This window comes from Rattus rattus, chromosome 2 (genome assembly GCF_011064425.1).
Source record: "Rattus rattus isolate New Zealand chromosome 2, Rrattus_CSIRO_v1, whole genome shotgun sequence".
NCBI lineage: Eukaryota > Metazoa > Chordata > Mammalia > Rodentia > Muridae > Rattus > Rattus rattus.
In genome coordinates, this window is record NC_046155.1 from 13,506,505 (window position 1) to 13,524,155 (window position 17,651).

General features: G+C 37.4%; 1 protein-coding gene across 1 annotated transcript; it reads left to right on the plus strand.

The window, feature by feature from the left end:
- Positions 1-14,674: 14,674 nt before the first annotated feature.
- Positions 14,675-15,622, plus strand: LOC116893716 (olfactory receptor 5B12-like). The gene has a single exon (XM_032895430.1). The coding sequence runs from the start codon at positions 14,678-14,680 to the stop codon at positions 15,620-15,622; it is 945 nt and encodes a 314-aa protein (XP_032751321.1). The 5' UTR covers positions 14,675-14,677.
- Positions 15,623-17,651: the final 2,029 nt, after the last annotated feature.

Below are 17,651 nucleotides of genomic sequence, written 5' to 3' on the forward strand. Positions count from 1 at the left end.
TTTGTTTCCCTGGTCTAACTTCTTGAGTTCTTTGTATATTTTGGATATAAGGCCTCTATCTGTTGTAGGATTGGTAAAGATCTTTTCCTAATCTGTTGGTTGCCGTTTTGTCCTAACCACAGTGTCCTTTGCCTTACAGAAGCTTTGCAGTTTTATGAGATCCCATTTGTCGATTCTTGATCTTAGAGCATAAGCCATTGGTGTTTTGTTCAGGAAATTTTTTCCAGTGCCCATGTGTTCCAGATGCTTCCCTAGTTTTTCTTCTATTAGTTTGAGTGTGTCTGGTTTGATGTGGAGGTCCTTGATCCACTTGGACTTAAGCTTTGTACAGGGTGATAAGCATGGATCGATCTGCATTCTTCTACATGTTGACCTCCAGTTGAACCAGCACCATTTGCTGAAAATGCTATCTTTTTTCCATTGGATGGATTTGGCTCCTTTGTCAAAAATCAAGTGCGCACAGGTGTGTGGGTTCATTTCTGGGTCTTCAATTCTGTTCCATTGGTCTATCTGTCTGTCTCTGTACCAATACCATGCAGTTTTTATCACTGTTGCTCCTGTAATACTGCTTGAGTTCAAGGGATAGTGATTTTTCCCCCTGAAGTCCTTTTATTGTTGAGGATAGTTTTTAGCTATCCTGGGTTTTTGTTATTCAGATGAATTTGCAAATTGTTCTGTCTAACTCTTTGAAGAATTGGATTGGTATTTTGATGGGGATTACATTGAATCTGTAGATCGCTTTTGGTAAAATGGCCATTTTTACTACATTAATCCTGCCAATCCATGAGCATGGGAGATCTTTCCACCTTCTGAGGTCTTCTTCAATTTCTTTCTTCAGTGTCTTGAAGTTCTTATGGTACAAATCTTTTTACTTGCTTATTAAAGTCACACCAGGTACTTTTTATATTATTTGGGTCTATTATGAAGGGTGTGTTTCCCTAATTTCTTTCTCGGCTTGTTTCTCTTTTGTGTAGAGGAAGGCTACTGATTTATTTGAGTTAATTTTATACCCAGCCACTTTGCTGAAGTTGTTTATCAGCTTTAGTAGTTCTCTGGTGGAACTTTTGGGATCACTTAAATATACTATCATATCATCTGCAAATAGTGATATTTTGACTTCTTCTTTTCCGATCTGTATCCCCTTGACCTCCTTTTGTTGTCTGATTGCTCTGGCTAGAACTTCAAGAACTATATTGAATAAGTAGGGAGAGTGGGCAGCCTTGTCTAGTCCCTGATTTTAGTGGGATTTTCAAGTTTTTCTCATTTAGTTTAATGTTAGCCACTAGTTTGCTGTATGTTTTTACTATGTTTAGGTATGGGCCTTGAATTCCTATTCTTTCAGGACTTTTATCATGAAGGGTGTTGAATTTTGTCAAATGCTTTCTCAGCATCTAATGAAATGATCATGTGGTTTTGTTCTTTCAGTTTGTTTATATAATGGATCACGTTGATGGTTTTCCGTGATATTAAACCATCCCTGCATGCCTGGGATGAAGCCTACTTGATCATGGTGGATGATTGTTTTGATGTGCTCTTGGATTCGGTTTGCCAGAATTTTGTTGAGTATTTTTTGCCTCGATGTTCATAAGGAAATTGGTCTGAAGTTCTCTTTTCTTTGTTGGGTCTTTGTGTGGTTTGGGTATAAGAGTAATTGTGGCTTCATAGAAGAATTGGTAGTGCTCCATCTGTTTCAATTTTGTGGAATAGTTTGGATAATATTGGTATGAGGTCTTCTATGAAGGTCTGATAGAATTCTGCACTAAACCGTCTGGACTTGGGCTCTTTTTTGGTTGGGAGACCTTTAATGACTGCTTCTATTTCCTTAGGAGTTATGGGGTTGTTTAACTGGTTTATCTGTTCCTGATTGAAATTCGGTACCTGGTATCTGTCTAGGAAATTGTCCATTTCCTGTAGATTTTCAAGTTTTGTTAAATATAGGCTTTTATAGTAAGATCTGATGATTTTTTGAATTTCCTCTGAATCTGTAGTTATGTCTCCCTTTTCATTTCTGATTTTGTTAATATGGACACACTCTCTGTGTCCTCTCGTTAGTCTGGCTAGAGGTTTATCTATCTTGTTGATTTTCTCAAAGAACCAACTTTTGGTTCTGTTGATTCTTTCTATGGTCCTTTTTTGTTTCTACTTGGTTGATTTCAGCTCTGAGTTTGATTATTTCCTGCCTTCTACTCCTCCTGGGTGTATTTGCTTCTTTTTGTTCTAGAGCTTTTAGGTGTGCTGTCAAGCTGCTGACATATGCTCTTTCCTGTTTCTTTCTGCAGGCACTCAGCGCTATGAGTTTTCCTCTTAGCACAGCTTTCATTGTGTCCCATAAGTTTGGGTATGTTGTACCTTCATTTTCATTAAATTCTAAAAAGTTTTTAATTTCTTTCTTTATTTCTTCCTTGACCAGGTTATCATTGAGTAGAGCATTGTTCAATTTCACGTATATGTGAGCATTCTTCCTTATTGTTATTGAAGACCAGCTTTAGGCCGTGGTGGTCGATAGCACGCATGGGATTATTTCTATCTTTCTGTACCTGTTGAGGCCCGTTTTTGACCAATTATATGGTCAATTTTGGAGAAAGTACCATGTAGAGGAGCTGAGAAAAGGTATATCCTTTTGCTTTTAGGGTAGAACGTTCTATAAATATCCGTTAAGTCCATTTGGCTCATGACTTCTCTTAGTCTGTCTACGTCTGTTTAATTTCTGTTTCCATGATCTGTCCATTGATGAGGTGGGGTGTTGAAATCTCCTACTATTATTGTGTGAGGAGCAATGTGTGTTTTGAGCTTTAGTAAGGTTTTTTATGTATGTAGGTGCCCTTGTATTTGGGGCATAGATATTTAGGATTGAGAGTTCATCTTGGTGGATTTTTCCTTTGATGAATATAAAGTGTCCTTCCTTATCTTTTTGATGACTTTTAGTTGAAAATTGATTTTATTTGATATTAGAATGGCTACTCCAGCTTGCTTCTTCTGACCATTTGCTTGGAAAGTTGTTTTCCAGCCTTTCACTCTGAGGTAGTGTCTGTCTTTGTCTCTGAGGTGTGTTTCCTGTAGGCAGCACAATGCAGGGTCCTCTTTGCGTATCCAGTTTGTTAGTCTATGTCTTTTTATTGGGGAGTTGAGGCCATTGATATTGAGAGATATTAAGGAATAGTGATTATTGCTTCCTGTTATATTCATATTTGGATGTGAGGTTATGTTTGTGTGCTTTTCTTCTCTTTGTTTTGTTGCCAAGACGATTGGTTTCTTGCCTCTTCTTGGGTATAGCTTGCCTCCTTATGTTGGGCTTTACCATTTATTATCCTTTGTAGTGCTGGGTTTGTAGAAAGATATTGTGTAAATTTGGTTTTGTCATGGAATCTCTTGGTTTCTCCATCTATGTTGATTGAGAGATTTGCAGGATACAGTAACCTGGGCTGGCATTTGTGTTCTCTTAGGGTCTGTATGACATCAGTCCAGGATCTTCTGGCCTTCATAGTTTCTGGTGAAAAGTCTGGTGTGATTCTGATAGGTCTGCCTTTATATGTTACTTGACCTTTTTCCCTTACTGCTTTTAATATTCTTTCTTTATTTTGTGCGTTTGGTGTTTTGACTATTATGTGACGGGAAGTGTTTCTTTTCTGGTCCAATGTATTTGGAGTTCTGTAGGCTTCTTGTATGCCTATGGGTATCTCTTTTTTTAGGTTAGGGAAGTTTTCTTCTATGATTTTGTTGAAGATGTTTACTGGTCCTTTGAGCTAGGAGTCTTCACTCTCTTCTATACCTATTATCCTTAGGTTTGATCTTCTCATTGAGTCCTGGATTTTCTGTATGTTTTTGACCAGTAGCTTTTTCTGCTTTACATTATCTTTGACAGTTGAGTCAATGATTTCTATGGAATCTTCTGCTCCTGAGATTCTCTCTTCATCTCTTTGTATTCTGTTGGTGAAGCTTGTATCTACAGCTCCTTGTCTCTTCTTTTGGTTTTCTATATCCAGGGTTGTTTCCATGTGTTCTTTCTTGATTGCTTCTATTTCCATTTTTTATTCCTTCAACTGTTTGATTGTGTTTTCCTGGAATTCTTTCAGGGATTTTTGTGTCTCCACTCTATGGGCTTCTTCTTGTTTATATATGTTTTCCTGGAATTCTTTTTGGGCATTTTTGTGTCTCCTCTCTATGGGCTTCTACTTGTTTATTTATGTTTTCCTGGAATTCTTTCAGGCATTTTTGTGATTCCTCTCTGTAGGCTTCTACTTGTTCTCTAAGGGAGTTCTTCACGTCTTTCTTGAAGTCCTCCAGCATCATGGTCAAATGATTTTGAAACTAGATCTTGCCTTTTCTGGTGTGTTTGGATATTCCAGCGTTTGTTTTGGGGGGAATTGGGCTCTGATGATGTCATGTAGTCTTGGTTTCTGTTGCTTGGGTTCCTGCGCTTGCCTCTCGCCATCAGATTATCTCTAGTGTTACTTTGTTCTGCTATTTCTGACAGTGGCTAGACTGTCCTATAAGCCTGTGTGTCAGGAGTGCTGTAGACCTGTTTTACTGTTTTCTTTCAGCCAGTTATGGGGACAGAGTGTTCTGCTTTCGTGCGTGTAGTTTTGCCCCTTTACAGGTCTTCAGCTGTTCCTGTGGGCCTGTGTCTTGAGTTCACCAGGCAGGTCACTTGCAGCAGAAAAGTTGGTCTTACCTGTGGTCCCGAGGCTCAAGTTCGCTCGCGGGTGCTGCCCACGGGCTCTCCACGGCCTCAGCGACCAGGAAGATCTGCGCCGCCCCTTCCGGGGAGCCTCCGTGCACCAGGGGTTCCAGATGGGTTTGGTGTTTTCCTCTGGAATCAGTAATGTGTGCAGAGAGCAGTCTCTTCTGGTTTCGCAGGCGTGTCTGCCTCTCTGAAGGTTTAGCTCTCCCTCCCATGGGATTTGGATGCAGAGAATTGTTTCATAACCTAGTTTTTTTATATCACATTCTTCTGAATAATACATCAAATCCACCTTGCAACTGTGCTTACTGAAACAGTATTTTTAAGATTGGCACTTGCAGTAAGACATATTTTAAGGTAGCATTAAGAAAGAGAGAGAGAGAGAGAGAGAGAGAGAGAGAGAGACCTTTGAAAAACACACATACACAAGTTGTTATAACTCTATTTTGAGAAGCTTTTACTTGTCTTACTAGACTTTTATTATTTTTAATAGATTTTTATAGGATTTTTTATTTATTTATATTTAAAATTTGCCTTTCCTAGTTTCCTCTCTGGAAATCCCCTATTTTCCCCCTCTCCCTGCTTCTATGTGTATGCACTGCCATCCACAATCCCAACCCACCTGCCTGATGTGGCTTTCCACTTTATTGGGGTAGCCAGAACAATTAGAAAACAAAAGAAAGTGAAAGGGATACAAGTTGGAAAGGAAAAAAGTCAAATTATCACTCTTTGAAATGATATGATAATATACTTTTATAACCCTAAAAATTCTTCCAGAGAACTTTTAAACCTGATAATCAATTTCAGCAAAGTGGTTGGATATAAAATTAATTCAAACAAATCAGTAGCCTTCCTCTACTCAAAGTATAAACAGGCTGAGAAAAAATAAAGAAAACAACATGCTTCACAATAGTCAAAAATAATATAAAATACCTTGGTCCAAATGTAAATTAGGAAGTGAAAGATGTATATGACAAAAACTTCAGGTCTCTGAGGAAAGAAACCAAAGATCTCAGAAGAGGGAAGTCTCCCATGCTCATGTATTGGCACATAAATACAGTAAATACGGTCTTCCTGCCAAAGGAGTCTACAGATAATTCTAAATCAATTCTTCACAGAGTTAGAAATACCAATTTTCAAATTCATTTGAATAATGAAAAACCCAGGATTTAGAAAACTACTCTTGACAATAAAAGAAATTCTGGGGAAATCAACTTGCCTGATGTCAAGATATATTAGAGAGCAACCATGATAAAACTGCAAGTATTAGTACAGAGGCAATCAGGTAGATCAATGGAATAGAACACACATGTGACATATGTATATGTATATATATATATATATATATATATATATATACCCAACAAAACTAAATAAGATTGATGAAGCTAAGAAATGCATGCTTACAGAAGCCAGATATAGATAACTTCTGAGAGACACAGCCAGAGCATGTCAAATACAGAGGAGAATGCTAGCAGCAAGCCATAATATTGAGAATTGGGATCCCTATTGGAAGAATTAGAGAAAGGATTGCAAGAGCTGAAGGGGTTTGAAACCCCATAAGATCAACAAGGCCAACCAACCAGAGCCCCCAGGGTCTAAACCAGTACCCAAAGACTATACATGGACTGACCCATGGCACAAGCTGCCTAAGTAGTAGGGGATGGACTTGTTGGGCACCTTTGAAGGAGAAACTCTTGGTCCTGCCAAGAAGCCATGGCAAGGGGAAACATACAATTCTTGTTCAGGAGACACTGTACCTTCTATAATTATAGAGGCCTACAAGATGGTATTATGGTCCTCACCTTAGAGTAAGTAAAGAGAGTGAATAAGAAGAAAATACCATCCTGAGTGAGGTAAGCCAGTCACTAAAGAACACACATGATGTGTACTTACTGACAAACGGATATTGGCCTAAAGGCTTGGAATACCTAAGGAAAAATTCACAGATTTTATGAAGCTCATGAGGAAGGAAGTTCAAAATATGGATGCTTCATTCCTTCTTAGAAGGAAGAGCAAAATATTCACCAGAGGAAATACAGGGACAAAGAGTGGAACAGGGACTGAAGAAAAGGTCATCCAGAGACTGCCCCACTGTGGGACTCATCCCATATGCAGCCACCAAACACAGTCACTATTACTGATGCTAAAAAGTGCTGGCTGACCTAGATATGGGTGTCTCCTGAGAGACTCTGCCAGAGCCCTACTGACACAGATGAAGATACCTACAGCTAACCATTGGTCTGAACAAGGCGACCCCAATGGGGAATTAGACAAAAGACTGAAGGAGCTGAAGGGGTTTGCAACCCCATAGGAAAGCCAACACACCAGACACCACGAGAGTTCACAGGGAATAAACAATCAACCAATATGTACACATTGAGGGACCTATGACTCCAGCCCCATATGTAATAGCATCATTGTCCTGTATCAATAGGAAGAAAAGCACTTGTTCCTATGAAGGCTTGTTTCCCCAATGTAGGGGAATGCCAGTGCATTGCAGTTGGAGTTGGTGGGTGAGAATGGGAGCAGCCCCATAGAATCAGGGGAATAGGAGCTGAGGGATTGGAGAGGGGATAAAGGGAAAAACATTTAAAATGTAAATATTACAATATTCAAGAAAAATATTTTGAAATTATGTAAAAATTTAAAAATATAATAAAAACTATAGATTTGTTTTATATATATATATATATATATATATATATATATATATATATACATACCTATGTTCACTTGATCTTTGACAAAGGAGGTAAAACCATCCAGTGGGAAAATAACAGCATTTTCAACAAATGGTGCTGGAATAAGTTGCAGTCCACATGTAGAAGAATGCAAATCAATCCATTCTTATCTCCTTGTACATAGCTCAAGTCCAAGTGGATCAAGGACCTCCACATAAAACCAGATGCACAGAAACTAATAGAAGAGAAAGTGATGAAGAGCCTCAAATACAAGGGCATAGAAAATTTTCTGAACATAACACCAGTGGTTTATGCTCTAAGATCAACAACTGACAAATGGTACCTTAAAATTGCATAGATTTGGTAAGGCAACAGACACTGCCAATAGGACAAAACAGCAAACAACAGATTGGTAACAGATTATTACCAATCCTATATCTGATAGTAATCAAATATCCAATATATAAAAAGAATTCAAGAAGTTAGACTCTAGAGAATCAAATAACCAGTTAAAAATGGGGTACAGAGCTAAACAAAAAATTCTCAACTGAGGAACATCAAGTGGTAGAGAAGCACCAAAAAAATGTTCAACATCCTTGAGTTGAGCGTTGATCAACTTCCATATTTTTACGGGCTTTCTGTCACTTAATTTTTTAGGACGTTAAAATTTTATTCTGAAATTATCTCTTGCCACAATAAAATTTAACAAATATTCACTAAACAGTCTTTACTTCTGCTTCCAGTTGTACAATGCATACAGTATCATAGAACTGGCCACTAGGATTCAAATCCAGTAGAACACTTTCCATGTTAAGTTTTAACAGCAGCATCTCACAGAAATCTGTACATACATATATACACAGCCCACATTCAACCATTTCACATATTTTTCAGTACACATAGTTGCAACATTATTATTAGTCAGGTGTCTAAGTTGTTGATTGCTTAAACCACAAGCTCCTGCCTAGACAGAACTGCAGCAGTTGACTGGTTATAATTACAATGTATCATATATATGTCAATTGCAGAGATGTACAAGCCCCTAAAAACAGACAGTCCACAAATACTTTTGTTGTTTTCAATACTATCACAGGATTATGTTGGGCAATATCAAAAGCTTTACCAACTGAATCAGTTGATTTTTTTTATTTCTAAAAAACATGTCTTCTGCTTACCAGAAATATTCTTGATGAAAAAATATTACAAAAATGAATTTTCTCTTTAAAATAATTCACACTTTTAAAGATTCCAATATGGCCCAATGCTACTGATGCCTAAAGTGTTTCTTCCAGTATTCTGATGGAGTCACCTAACAGGGCTCCACATCTTCCAGTTAGTTTAAGAGTGGCCTAAGTGCCATGTACCCACCTGTCCGGGCGGTGAGCTCTCTCTCTCATGGGATTTGGGAGCAATGAGCTGCAGGCAGGGATCAGAGAGTTTGGGTATCCAGCTAAAAACCGGAAGTGTCCAGTCCCAGAGGAATTTTGCCTCTGTGTGTCCTGAGACCACCAGTCAGGTCGCTTGGAGCAGAAAAATTGGTCTTACCTGTGGTCCCACAGCTCACGTTTCTCGTGGGGTGTTTCTTTTGAGCTCTCCATGAGGGCGGCAACCTGGAGGGCCTCTGCCGCCTTTTCCGGGAGCCGTATGCACTGGGGTTCCAGATGGCATTAGGTATTTTCCTCGGGAGTCAGAAATGTAGGCATAGTGTAGTCTCTTCTGGCTTCCCAGGCATGTATGCCCCTCTGAAGGTTTAGCTCTCCCTCCCACCGGATTTGGGTGCAGAGAACTGTTGATCCGGTCCCTTCAGGTTCCAGCGGTATCTGGAGTGCCTGAATCTTTTATTTCATTCTATTTCCATTTTTAGATCCTGGATGGTTTTCTTCAATTCCTTCACCTTTTTGTTTGTGTTTTCCTGTAATTCTTTAAGGGATCTTTGTGTTTCCTCTTCAAGGGCTTCTACGTGTTTGCCTGTGCTGTCTTGTATTTCTTTAAGGGATTTATTTATGTCCTTCTTAAAGTGTTCTATGATCATCATGAGATGTGATTTTTCAGTCCAAATCTTGCTTTTCTCTTGTGTTGGGCTATCTAGCATTGACTTTGGTGGGAAAACTGGGTTCTGATGCTACCATGTCTTCTTGGTTTCTTTTATTTAGTTTCCTGCACTCACCTCTTGTCCTCTGGTTATCTTTGGTGTTAGCTGGTCATAGTCTTTGACAGACAGTGCCTTGACCCTCCTGTAAACCTATGTGTCAGCACTCCTGGAGACTGACTTTCTCCGAACAGGATCTGGGTACAAAGAACTGTGTTACAGGGTCGGCTCCAGGCTCAGAGGGAAACCTTAAGTATCTTGTCACAGACTGCTCCTCAGTTCCTGTGTCCAGAGGACTGCAGTCAGGGTCCTTTTTATCCAGAAATGTGAACAGTAGTGGAGGTCTCCCCTGAGTTTTCAGGATTGTTCACACTTCTAAGAGTCCTGCCCTCTCCCTCACAGGATCTAGGTACAGACAGCTGTGGGACCAGGTCAACTCTGGGCGCTGTTGGAAACTGTAAGCCCTGTTTCATTTTCTTAATTTTATTTTTGGTGTGTATTTTATTTATTTATACTTCAAATGTCATCCCCTTTCACTCTTCTGCCATACACCATCCCTTCTCCCTCTACTTCTATGAAGATGCTGCCACTCTCACCCACCAACATCCATATCAACCACCTAGAATCCCCCTATACTGGCGAATCTAGCCCTCACAGGACGAAGGGCTTCTCCTCTTATTGATGTCAGATAATGCTATCCTCAGCTATACATGCGGCTAGAGCCATGGGTACCTCCACATGTACTCATTGGTTGGTGGTTTAGTCCCTGGGAGCTCTGTTTGGGTTGGGGGGAGATTAGGTTGGTTGATATTGTTGTTCTTCCTATGAGGTTTCAAACTCCTTCAGTTTCTTCAGTCCTTTCTCTAACTCCTCTGTTGTGGTTCCTGTGCTCTGTTTCTTAACTCAGGGTTCTTAGACAACTTTCTCTTTTAAGAAAAACTAACTTTGTATCATTTTTCTCTTCTTAAAACGAATTTCCCCATTAAATTTAAAAATCCATATTTTGCTTAGGTATAGATGTCTGAAAATAAAATCCCCACGCAAATTCCAATGTGTTAAGTAGCTGTGTCTCTAAGGCTATTGAAAGTTCCACTGTGGAATTTGAGATCAGATAAACAATCAGTTCTCTTAATGTTTCAAAGAAGTAACTGATCCATGCACTATTACTACATGATATATTATAGTACTATTTAAAAAAGGCAGCATCATATTTATGATGTATTCAAAGTCAAAATTATAGATATATAAGGTAATAAATATTCTATCATTGTTTGTGTGTGTATATATATATTATATCATCAAATTATACATTTTACATCTATCCATAATATATTGCTATTTTAAATATTAAAATTGATAATAAAAATTAAAGCAAACTATGTTTTTGGTGGTAAAAACAAGAGCGAATATTTTCTTGACAAAAGAGTTGAAAGAAAATATTATGTTAAGGTCATAAAAATATTCTTGTGTGACAGCTATATACTGAATTGAAAGTTTTAAACAAAAAATACATAATAATAAAAATTACAAAAAGTATTATATCATATACTAAGAGATTTCAATGAAATTTAATGTTACTTTTCTGCCTAATTTGTGTCAAGCCCAGCTGATTTGATACAGGCTGTATTCCCTGAAATTCTCTTCCCCAATATACTCATAATCCCTCACAGACAAAGTATTTACAGGCTTCTAAAGTGCTAGTTTGGATGGCCTGTGTAGGATCATGAAGTTCTAGAGATAACAATTCTCATGGCATTGATACAATGACATATTTGCAAATCATGTCATCTTAAAATATAGAATGTAAAGAACCAGAAGTGATTCTGTTCCACAGCAGAGTTCCACAGATGTGAAAGATGATTCACTCCATAAAAATGCTTCCCTTTATGTGGGTGATATCGATATGTAAACTTTATAGGTTCATACCACATGTTTGCAGCCTTTCTCAACTGTGTCACATTCAAGGACAACAGTTAAGTACTTCAGAGACCATGAATCCTATGTAGTACTCTCATATACTCTCTATGAGGCTCAGAGATTACAACAGAGGAAATGGGCAGGAAGTATTTAACAGCTTGAGACTAGTGATTAGAAATGGATTGAGTAGAATAAAGTCACATGGACAGAAGGGATTGAGATGGTGCTCTTGACTTGCTTTCTTGTCTACACTTGGAGTATGGGGTTTGATTTGGTTTGGAAGGATTTGGTATGGTGTAGGAGGATACCACACTAGGCTAGGACACTATGTGTGTGGTACACAAACTAGGTCTGGAAATTTGTAAAGAATAGGTATGTTAAGGAAAGACAATGGAGAAGAATGTAGAAAGTCTCAAGTAGCTTTGTGGGCTCTTATAGAAGAATAGGAGGAAGGATTGTAGCCCATAAAGGTATAGTAACTCAATGGGAAGATTAACAGAATCAAATGACCTAGACTCTTGTGGGTTATCATTGTCTGAACCAACAATGAAAGAACTTAGAGGGCTGGCTCTAGGCCTCCTTGCACATATATAGCACATGTACAGCTTGGATTTCATATGGATCTTGAACAACTGGAACAAGGGTAATCACAACATCTGTTCCTTATATGTGGGATACATTTCTCTACCTCGGCTTCATTGTCTGGCCTTGGTGGGAAAGGAAGCCCTTGTGTCACAGACACTTGAATTGCCAGGGGGAATGACCAGGGGTCGTAGAGAGGTGGAGGGGGAATGGGAGAAGGATTGTGGAAGGAGGTGAACAGAAGAAGGTATCTGAGCTAGATATAAAGTGAATAAGTAAAAATAAAACACATATACCCAAAATAATGTACTATGTTAACTTGAGTATCTTCTTTATAATGCTTAAAATGAAAAAATAAACGTTCTAAATCTTAACTTTTGGGGAAATTTGATATCGGAATTCTTCTATATGTTGTTAAAGTTGCTTATAAAAAAGTTTTATTGGATATTTCTATATTTACATTTCAAATGTTATTGCCTTTCCTAGTTTCCTGTTCATAAGATCCCTATGCACACTTCCTCCCCTTCATCTATCTATAAGGGAGTTCCTTTCCCCATCCCCCCCATTTACCTCCCTCCCACCCCCACCCCCCCGCCAATCCCTTATATTAGGGGTCCAAGCTTGAAAGGAACAAGGGCTTCTCCTTCCACAGGTGCTTAGCAAGGCTATCCTCTGCTACATATAATGGACTTTAAAGTTGATTTCTTATTTGTTTGCCATTTCTCTGTTCAACCTGGTTGTGGAAAACTGTGTTTTAAAACTGGGGACTTTTTCATCTGAGTGTATATTCCCCAATATCTTCATAATTGCTGTTAGACAAAATGCAAACACTGTTTTACAATCTCCATCAAGGTTAAAAACCAATGTAAGTTCATTAGTCTCTAGAGACACCCACTTACATGTACTGCTCCCCCTGAGATACAGCTTCTAGATATAGCTTCTAGTTATGTCATTATGTTGGTAATATTATAAGACAAGATTCTACTTCAGAGCAGAGCTCTACATGTGGAGAAGGAGAATAGCAAGATACTTTCATAATTATGTATGTTAGGTCAATGCGCTGGATGTGAATTATCACACAGCCTTCCTTTTTATTCCTATTTTTCTGTTTCTAGAACAACAGTAAGTATTAAGTAAATATTAAAAATATGTAAATATAGGCAGGAATAGCTGTAAATACCAAGCTATTTTCATTCTGATTTATAGATACAAACAAATAAGTGAAATTAATATCTAAAATGTTAAAACAACAGGTCCAGAGACAAATGATTATTGATAATCTTTTTACTTTTGTCCCATTTTCTTATTACAACTATGCTGAATTAGAACAGAGAGAATTCCACTCTAAAGACATTTACCTCTCTCTGTTTTCACTCCAGAGGGAGCCTAAGTTTTAATTTTCTATTTAAAATGTTCTACAGGATCAGACAATCTCAGATCACTTTTAATTTCATAAGGTTGTAGAACTTTCAAAATCCATTTAAATGTATAAGTTACAAATTTCTATTTTCTGAGAATATTAACTTTTGGACATGAATATTATGAGCTGACTATCAGAAGATACCAAGAAAAGGTAACCAAGGTCTGGAATAGTAATGGCCATGATTTACATGACTTAAAATAGTATCCTTAATACTTGCAAAAATTTACACCTTTCTTTTAATGAAAGTACAGGTATGTCCCATGAAGAGAAAGGATGATTTGAATACTTGTCATTTAAAAGAATAAGATCATATGTCTGGTACCTTGAACATAAGAGGTTATTAATGCAGAGAAATAAGTATGTCTAAGATTTTCAAGTTGAGATTAGCTCCCAAGTTAAGGATACTCATACAAAATCATACCTGCACTTTCAAGTGTCATGCAATCTACAATGGTAATGATACAACAAGATATACTTGCAATATAATGTATTTGAATTTACACATTATATTGAGCCCAAACTAACTATCTCCTAGTTTTTACCCTATTCTCTCTCAAGTGCAAGTATAACAAACTTGTGCGGTGGTAAGAGAAAATAGCACCCATTAGATGTAATGAAAGCATTCGAAATTTTGAAACACTGTTACTTTAGATTTTCAAACAAATGAGTATTGTGATATATCTAAACTTCACAATGAACATGCCCTATACATCAAGAAGTTATCACCTTGTCCAATGTTAAAAGGAAATAATTTAGGAAAGACCTTAGGAAATTAGTTATAAAACTGAGTACTCATGAAGCAACACCTAAAACTCAGTATAGCTCCAGTTAGTGTGTTAAAATTGATGGAAGTATTAGAGATGAGAAATGCATTGGATAGGTTTTGTTACTAACAAAAAAGGAAGAATAATTGGTTGTTCCTACATTGCTTTAGTTTCGAAGTAAGATTCTGATGCACAACCCAAAAAATATGCTTATAAGATTTTGCAAAAAACTCAAATCAGTTCTATGTATGTTACTGAAAAAATACTTTCATTTATGATAAAACTGAATGATGACATAGGTTTATAATAGGGAACCCTATGGGCAGCAAAGAAGTGACAGTTTCCGTTTGATGATGACCAGGTAAGTAATTTCATTTAGGACATTCCACCCAGAATTCAGATTAAGCCATTTAACACTGGAAAGAAAGCTGACATATGAATAAGAGAATATGAATATACTTAAAAATTTTTGGTGATATCCAGATATAATATTTTTCTTTCATCCTAGGAGGCTGTCATAATTCCCATATAAAACTGATGCAGAACATTTCAGAACTGACTGAATTTATTCTTCTTGGGTTAACAGATGCTCAATTTCTGCAAGTTCCTTTATTTATTATCTTCACTCTCATTTATTTGACAACATTGATAGGGAATCTTGGGATGATTTTGTTGATTCTCTTGGACTCCAGACTACACACTCCCATGTACTTTTTCCTCAGTAATCTCTCCTTTGTAGACTGTGTTTATGCCTCAGCTGTCACTCCCAAAGTAATAGAAGGGTTTCTCACAGAAGATAAGATCATATCATACAATGCATGTGCTGCCCAGATGTTCTTCTTTGCAGCCTTTGCCACTATTGAGAGTTTTCTCCTGGCCTCAATGGCATATGACCGTCATGCAGCAGTATGCAAACCCTTGCATTACTCCACCATCATGAGAACTATGAATTGTGCCCTGCTTCTTGCTGGATCATACGTCAGTGGACTCTTACAATCTTCCATCCATGTTGCTTTCACTTTCCATCTTTCCTTCTGTCATTCCAATGTGGTAAATCACTTTTTCTGTGATATTCCCCCACTATTAGATCTTTCTTGCTCCAGTATTTACACAAATGAAGTCATACTGTTCATGTTGGCAGCATTCAATGTTGGCTTTACTTTATTCATTATCTTGACTTCTTACTTACTCATTTTTGTTGCAATTCTGAGAATGAACTCTGCAGAGAGCCGGAAGAAGGCCATTTCCACCTGTGCATCCCACCTTACCACTGTTTCCATTTTCTATGGGACAATTATCTTCATGTACTTACAGCCTAGTTCCAGACACTCCATGGACACTGATAAAATGGCATCTGTGTTCTACACTATGGTCATCCCAATGCTGAACCCTCTTGTATACAGTCTGAGAAATAAAGAAGTCAAGAATGCATTCAAGAAGATTGCTGGAAAAGCTTTGTCTTCACTGGGATTAGCCAGTTAGTTTTAAAGTATCTTGAAGTTCGGGGTATATTGTTTATAAGTATTTTCTGTTCATTCCTTTTGAATTCTGACAATATACAACTAATTTTGGATATTATTATAGAAATTAGTTTATTTAATTCAAAATTTAGATTGTAATCATAGATACTAGAATATACAACACTCTACCGCTTTTCATGGGTTAACTGCTGCTGTGCAATTATTTCCTCTGAATTGAGATATTGGTTGCTTGAGAGATTAAAGAGATTATCTCCTATATAAGACTCAGGAAGTAAATAAAAGTACAAAACTCAGATGTGTGACAAAAATTAAGATTCAGTTTGTCAATGAAACTTACCAGGTTTCTGAGCTGATAAATTTATAAGAGTCATAAAGGCCTGTCCATAGACCCATAACTGTACAGTAATGATAGAGAAAGAAGACTTTCAAACCACACTTCCTAAAAGTTGCTTATTGGGATATATTGATTCATATTTTTACTGAATGATCACCCATTATGGTTAGACTTTCTAAAAATGGATCTCTATTATATAAACTCATTTTCCTGCAGGAAGCTCCTTACCCATATTCATGTAAGTATACCTATTACTAAACTAATAGTTGTAGAAAGATAGACTCTCACAGAATTGTCTAATCTGTATGCCATTGGCATGCTCTTTAGATTAACTGAACATTTCTTTGCATCTCATTCACAAAACAGGTACTTTTATAGCAACCCATAACTAGGTAGATAAATAGATCAATAGATACCAGAATTATAGACTCATTTTCCAAGTTTTATTAGTTTCTTGAATGTTCCATACAATGTTTTGCCATATTCACCCTTTTCAATTAACCTTCCATCTATTTATACCCATATACTTTATGCACATTTGTTTTATCTGATTTAGATCAAATTTATGATCCCCACATGACCTTTGATGTGTAGCCTCTTTGGAAGTATGGACAACCCCTTTCTAACAGTGGCTACACTGTTAGAAAACAACAACAACAACAACAACAACAACAAGAAGCAACCAAATAAAAAACAAACAAAAAATCTTCACTTTCTTCCATCAGCTATAAAATGGTAATACCTTTATTGTTAGTGGCAAGAGTATATGCCAAACTCTTTCAAGGTTTACAGTTGGGTTACTGGGTTTTTTAATCACCTCATCTTCACTTCATTTTCCTTCAATAGGTCCATCTTTATATAGAAACAGTTTTTAAAACCCATGTTCTTGTTTTTCATTTTACTCAACCATATATTTGTATTTTCTTGGGTCTCACTCAGGTATTTATTGCTATTCACATTAATTTTTCTGAGCTATGTGTTCTTGTTTTATGCAAACTCCTTTAATCTTTTGATAAAGTTAATGATTACTATTTCAAGTTCTCTGTACCTGGGTTCACCCAGATCATTTCTAGATAATTTTTATGATGTTATATTTTGGGTGAAATGTACAATTTTGGCCTTTCATATAATATATATATTACTGTGTTTGTGGTGTGTGTGTATGTGTGTGTGTGTGTGTGTGTGAGAGAGAGAGAGAGAGAGAGAGAGAGAGAGAGAGAGAGAGAGATTAAGCAGAAATCTAAACCTGTTGGCTTCCCTTATTGGCACTGTCTTATCTGAGGTTCTAGACTGCCTTTGCAGTGTTGTCTGGACACAATCTGAAGATTGGGGTGGCATGAGTAGGTGAGGTTACAGAAACTTATGAGTCATATAGGCACTCAGATAAGAAACTAAGGCTAGGCATGCATTTGGATAAATTTACTGTGATCAGGGAGACTCATCACACTACACATTAGACATAGGATCAGCCCAAGGCTTGTAGGATGAATGTAGTTAAGCAAGTGGAGTGGAAGAAGAAAGGAGGAAAAATAGATGGACACATGTGCCTACAGATTCATTGTAAGCAAGTGGTGTTGTTATCAAGTAGGTTTCAAAAGAGTGCCAACAGACTGACTGAACAAAGTGGATATGCCATGACAATCAGCTGCCATTCTAGGGACACTGGAGTAGAAGTGAAGGGGAGAGAGATCAAAGT

Coding starts and splice junctions, on each gene's coding strand:
- LOC116893716 (XM_032895430.1), top strand. CDS start 14,678: ATGCAGAACATTTCAGAACTGACTGAATTTATTCTTCTTGGGTTAACA.